Raw genomic sequence first — 6,399 nt, 5'->3', positions numbered from 1 at the left:
AAAAAAGTTTTATTTTTGTCCCTAACAAAGCGTGCTCCAATCTAAGGGTAATTTTGAACCATAGTCTGAATTAAGTTAAGGAGCAAATTTAGACTTTTTCTCTTAAAGATTTTGGACGTGTGATGTTCACCCATTTTATGATAGAGCTTTGTTAATAACAAGGCAAATAGAAGATAATTTGCTAATAACAAGGGTCTCAATAGACTAAAAATGCAATGGCAAAATTAAATAATTTCGAATATTATGTGAATGAATGTAGACCTCAAATCAATAGCTTTACCCTACAAGTACCCTTCCAACCGAACTCTCCCTTACTAAGCAAAATTATAATTAGTTCATTCCAGGTTACCTTTTTTCCTCTTTCAATAATAATATGATTCACCATTTGGGTCCATGGTTGCTATGTTTTGGCAATCAAGTCTATAACTACTCACCTTTTTACTAATTTTAAAGTAATATCTTTTCTTGATTTAACACCATTAATTAGTGACCTTTTTTAAGCTCTTCCAAAAGCTAACGTGTTAATCCATTAGCCATTAAAGCAAAGCTTTATTTGATTGACAATAGTTGAATCATAGTCTGCACTTTCCATTAACATATTAATTCCCAAAATAGAATGATGCTATTCCATTTTCAATTTTTTCCTGTCATTATCATTATTCTATTCATTCTCCTTAACTTAGCTAATTCAAGAATCTAGATTTTATGTAGTTATTTTTTTCTGTTTTTAGTCAATGAAAGAACATAGTTAGCTGTAAATTGAATAGGTATAGTCTCAACCTATATATGTACTAGACTCCTAGGATATCTGTATGGTAATGTTGACCAAATATATTAATTAGAGAAAATGAAACATGTTTAAGTGCCAGCAGTAATTCTTTACTAAATGTGTTCATTTTCGGTTAAAAAATGGTTAACCCTATTAGATATTTGATTTTTAATCAAAATCAAATTTGTTGAAATATGTGATAATTTTATCTAACATTTTAAGCTATTAGAGATCAAGAATACATTCTTATTTTTCAATAAAACTACCATTTCAGACCGTTCTACAATTTTATTGCATTCTTCACTATCTTTTTAATTTGATTTATAAAGTAGCTAAACAATTTAATACGTCAAGCAAGTAAGTGAAACTATATCGAGAAGGATTTTGCACGTAGTTTACAATGTCAAAAGGAAGGAAGAAATTATGTTCATTTCCTGATGGCCAAATACATATACAGTTGCTAGAAAATTCATTTAGACACTTGAATTTGGCTTTGTTCCAATTGAACATAATACTATGTTCATAACCATACTTATTAGGCACTACTAGCCGACTTGGCACATAACGTGGGTCGCACTCATTTGAGCGCGTGAATGTTATTACACGGAGACTCTAACGATAATTTTTTTAAAAACAAAATAAATATAACCTATTTAGACCCACCCGATTTTATATAAACCTTAATTTCATTCCCTTTCGTTTCGTTCTGCCCTAATTGCTTCCAGATAATTAGGTCGAGAGACATCTTCTTGTTTCCAATTCTTCTTCGTTTTTTTTCAATTCTTCTTCGTTTCTTTGTAATTCTTATGAATTTATTTTTAATTTTTGCCTCTTTTCTTCGTCAAAGCAGTTTTATTGTCGAACTCGACGAGTTCGTTGAAGGCACCTTCCGCTGATGTTGTGTACTGTAATAGCGGTCAATTAGCAAACTTCAAGTTATTATTGACTGATCGTAAACCCAGGTCGAAGGTTTTACAGTTGCAAAACTGGAAAGGTAAGCTTAATTCATAGTGATAAATCGAAGAGAATAAACTGGAAATACAGTGAGAATCAAAGGTAATTGATGGAATTTTTCTAGAGATTTTTCGGACCTCTAATCGCCATTCTTCAATTAGGGTTAACGGGGGTAGAGAGTAATGAACGGGTCTTTTAATTTTAAATGGGGTGACTACTTAGAAAATCTGATGTGGCGTATTAAAACAGTTGACGTCTTTTAATTAGTTAGCTTTCCACGTCAGTTGAGCTTAAAAACACGCACTTCACTTAATATAACACCTGGCCGAGTTTTGAGCTAGTTGTGCCTAATAGGTATGGTTATGAACATATTATTGGGTTCAATTGGAACAAAACTAAGTTCAAGTGTCTAAATGAGATTTTCTGGTAACTTTAAGGGTCAATATATGTATTTGGCCTTTCCTAATTGAGTACAAGAATTCAGGACGTAGCCAGAAAACAACGGCAAAATTAAAGCTGATAGTTTAGTTAAATAATGAAGAGTTACACAAAATTTTGATTTAGAGAGTAGTACGTTACTGATAAATTGTTGAAATAAATAATATGTTATAACCAATTAAACTACTCTGATAGTATGGAGCAAAGCATAATAAACGTAAGACCTAGTCCTTAATTATAACATAGACATAGACTTCTCTTTCTATGTCAATGCCACCAATTAATCATTTAGTATTCAGAACCCATTGACTACTCTAAATTTGTGCTACGTAGTCCTCGTTACATTTTCACACATGCAAAAACTACTGTAATATGCACGTAATTAGTCAAAATTTACTTCTGTACATTCTATTATACAAAATCTACACTATAAATTCACCTCTTTTTTTATTTTTTTTATTTAAAGCAATTTTCTTTTGATTGCTCATTTTTAACTTTCATCTACTTATTGTTGCTTTTGAGAATGACCTAATCACATTTGGACCCACCAATATAAAAGGGCAAACACATGACTTTCAAGGACAAATTAAAAGGGCTAAATTTTAAGCAAAATCATTTAACACAGCTAATATAATTACCTTTTCTTCTTTAATATAATCCGATTCATACATTCTTAATGGAGAAATCTCCAAACTCAGGTAGAGGTGTTAGCTATGGAGGAGGGCAAAGTTCCTTAGGTTATCTCTTTGGTGGTGATGATAAAAAACAACAAAAGATTGATGATCCTCCACCTTCTCAAACTGTTTATGCACCACCCTATGGAATTGATGATACAACTGAAAATCCATCAGAAAATTCTCCCTCTACTTCCATTACTTATCAAAAAAGTCAGGGCCAAAATTCTGGAATCTTCATCACAGTGAGTAATATTTTGTGTACATAGTTCGCAAAGTTGACTTAGATGAGCTTAAATGGAGTAATCTGATCAGTGAGGATTCATATAGCTGACTCCAACTTGTTTAGAATTGAGGCATAATTGTTGTTGTTGTTGTTGTTATAGTTGCTCTTTATTTATGCGAGTAGTAAATATAAGAAACTAGTACTAGTACTTTTTATTTTGTTTATATCGGTTTGAGATCAGCTTAAATGGAGCGATTGGTAAGTAAGAATTCATATAACCGATCTCAACTTATTACTTGAGTTTGAGGCCTTGTTTTTGTCGTTGCTCATGGTTTAACATGAAGTCTTTGTTCATGTGACTTCTATCCTTTTTTTTTTTTTTTTTTTAACTTTCATTTATTCATAGGTCTCAAATATATTCATTTTGTATCTTTTTTTGAAATGTTTAGGGTCGTCCATCGACAAAGGTGAAATCAGTTCCAGGAGGAGATTCATCACTGGGCTACTTATTTGGAGATAAGTCTTGATACTTTCATCATCTAAATTCTAAGCATGGTTGAAGTTTAGGGTTTGAATAAGGGACTACCCACGAATTTGTAATTTTTGCCTTTGCCTGTAACTTGCACTTCGAAATTCCAATATTTGTATTTGTGTGCTAGTATTATTAGTAGTCAATTTAAGTTTGTGTGGTTGTGTGAGAGGTTTGTGTTTGATTAAGATCATCATTCATAATTGGTTAGGGTTTGTAAGGTTTTCAGTATATCTATGTATTTTTAAAAGAAAGAAATTGCAATGTTAATTCTCTGGGTAAGACAACGTACATCTCACCCTCTCCAGACCCTATTTCTGGAAATTCGCTGGGTTTGTTGTTGTTGTATTCTTTGTTGCACTGTATCAATCTTCAATAAATTATTCATGTTGTAATGGGGTCTATGACTCCTTTATGCTAAGTTTTCCATGGCCCAATTTGATTTGGGAATGCTTTGAACAAATATTTTTCCAGATATAATATTCTATTTCTTCTTATAGAATATAGTTTTTCCCCAGCTAATTTGATAGGGTCAGTACTTTTGCTTCTCTTTTCTGAATAAATTTTAGTTATTTTATGTTCCTTTTCCCTTGGCCATTGCCCATTGTGGGGATATGGATCATATACACTCCGTACCAATTATATTCCAGCTTGTTTTGGGAAAGAGTACTTGATGTACCGAATAGAAAATGTTTAATTAGTACTGCTTTTCATGCAGTTGGTTTCCTTATTAGGAGTTAGGACATATATTTTCTTTTGAAAGAGAAGAAATCCATCTAATAGGGTAGATTTCAAGAATTAAATAAGGGTATTCTTTTTACGCAATCTTTTTTTCCTCGATACTTTATGTGCCGGGGTTCGTTAATAACTTAGCGCATCGGGAATAGGAACGATGTATGGATGCAGACTGAAGCATCCCATCCACACCGCTCACCCGTATTTAAACAAGTTCACGAGTCGTTCTGCTTTCTAGACTAATTTCTTCACTTCAGCTTGAGGGGTACTTTTTACCCTTCATGATCAATTTTTCTTCGTCTATGTATGGTTAGTTAATTGATCCACATTTGCCACCTATAAGACCATTATATGAATTGAGCTTATGAGCAATATTCATTGGTACCTCATTGAAAACTTGAAACCGATTGTTTTATAGTAATAAACATGAATTGAATTTCTAGAATAACTCATCTCTTCAAGAAATTAAACCAGTATGACGATCATCTCTAATTCTGACGTATGAAAGAACAGGAAATCCCACCTGGAAAAGAACAATAAATGGAATTTGACATGACTAACGCCAGCTTGTTTTCAGTGATTACTTATATATTTTCTGCAATTACATCGTTTTTGTGATGAAAATGACCCCAAATGAATGTAGCTGACTGATGTTTAATGTGGGAAAAGGAATGGATTTGATTAGAGATAAGATTTGCATGGTTAAGGTTCAAGCTTGTCCACTCCCTAAGACACGGTTGGGTTTAAGATTGACAAGCTGCTTTTGTACCCTACTTGTCCAGTTTCTTGAAAGTGTTAATACAACAGCAATAACATTCAACAAATATTTGCGTGGTGATTGAATATTAGCAAGGATTTATGTTATGAGCTGAGAGTTTATTGGAAACAGTCTCCTAGGGATAAGGTCTGCGTACACATTATTCTCTCTAGACCCCACTTGTGAGATTATACTGGGATCGTTGTTGTTGTTGGTATATTTATGTTATATATATGCTTTTTACACTGTTAGTGTAGTTTAGCATATAATAACAGATTAGCTAACATTTATAATTATTAGCAATTAGTGTTCATCATAGAAATTAGAAATTTACGCGATTACCTTATCAATGACCTGATTGTGTTAAATTGGCGAAATGCATAAACGGCCTCTTTAAGTTGTCCTCATACAACGATCAGGCAAACACTTTAACTGCGCCCATTTTCGGTTGGACACTTCAAGCATTCAATAAAGTAAGTCAACTAAACACCTCATGCTGACATGGCATATTGTGTGTTTCTCAGTCCAATTCACTGGTGGATGGTGAATTGTGAATTGTTTGCTGGGTGGTACAGTGGCCGGAGTGGCATCCTGGGATGGTTGTTCCATGGACCGGTAGTGTGGGGTTTGGGGTAAACATTAGGTAGTAAATTAAGTCATTCACGCGCTGAAATTGGATTGAGAAACACACAATATGCCATGTCAGCATGAGGTGTTTAGTTGACTTACTTTATTGAAGGCTTGAAGTGTCGAACTAAAAATGGGCTCAATTGAGGTGTTTACCTGATCGTTGAGGATAACTTAAAGCGGCCGTTTATGTATTTAGCCTAATTAATTTTAAGTTTGATGCGATGACGGACTAAAAAATAGTATGTCACAAGTGACTTGAGCGGCAGACACGGCCGCTTCTTATTTTCTTCTTTGCACAGACAAGAAGTCTCAATTTCAAACTTTCAATAACTAACTAAATATATTATTCATAGCCACCTATCATTACATAGTTAAAAGCTATGGTGATCGACATCACACAAAACTTCAAATTCTAATAAATGATTGTTGAGACCAATTTCGAGAGCATTTTGCATTATTTTGGTTAACAAATTGCAAAAAACTACATCAAATTGGTCAGTACTATTGAACTTCAAGACTTGAAATTTGAACTACACAATTCGAATTTTTCGGACACAGTGTCCTAATGTTTGAACGACAATTTTTCAAACTTCATGGCACAAACCTTAACTACATTTGCAAACGTTGGATAACTTCTAGATAACGATCCTAAAATTGGCTACTGGTGCACTCTTTCCCGAATTTTCC

At 33.3% G+C, this 6,399-nt stretch overlaps 1 protein-coding gene across 1 annotated transcript; it reads left to right on the top strand.

Annotated features, from left to right (window-relative positions):
- Nucleotides 1-2,738: 2,738 nt before the first annotated feature.
- Nucleotides 2,739-4,005, top strand: LOC109217010 (protein SPIRAL1-like 5). The gene is made up of 2 exons (XM_019381238.1): nucleotides 2,739-3,080; nucleotides 3,511-4,005. The coding sequence occupies exons 1-2, from the start codon at nucleotides 2,838-2,840 to the stop codon at nucleotides 3,586-3,588; spliced, it is 321 nt and encodes a 106-aa protein (XP_019236783.1). The 5' UTR covers nucleotides 2,739-2,837; the 3' UTR covers nucleotides 3,589-4,005.
- Nucleotides 4,006-6,399: the final 2,394 nt, after the last annotated feature.

Source organism: Nicotiana attenuata, unplaced genomic scaffold (genome assembly GCF_001879085.1).
Source record: "Nicotiana attenuata strain UT unplaced genomic scaffold, NIATTr2, whole genome shotgun sequence".
Classification (NCBI taxonomy): Eukaryota; Viridiplantae; Streptophyta; class Magnoliopsida; order Solanales; family Solanaceae; genus Nicotiana; species Nicotiana attenuata.
Note: the sequence above shows the minus strand (reverse complement) of the source record. Positions and strands in the feature narration are given on the sequence as shown.

What these genes read in the sequence shown, in the direction of transcription:
- LOC109217010 (XM_019381238.1), top strand. Translation starts at nt 2,838, where the DNA reads ATGGAGAAATCTCCAAACTCAGGTAGAGGTGTTAGCTATGGAGGAGGG. An exon ending in ATTCTGGAATCTTCATCACA is followed by an intron (nt 3,081 to 3,510) that starts GTGAGTAATATT and finishes TGAAATGTTTAG; the next exon opens with GGTCGTCCATCGACAAAGGT.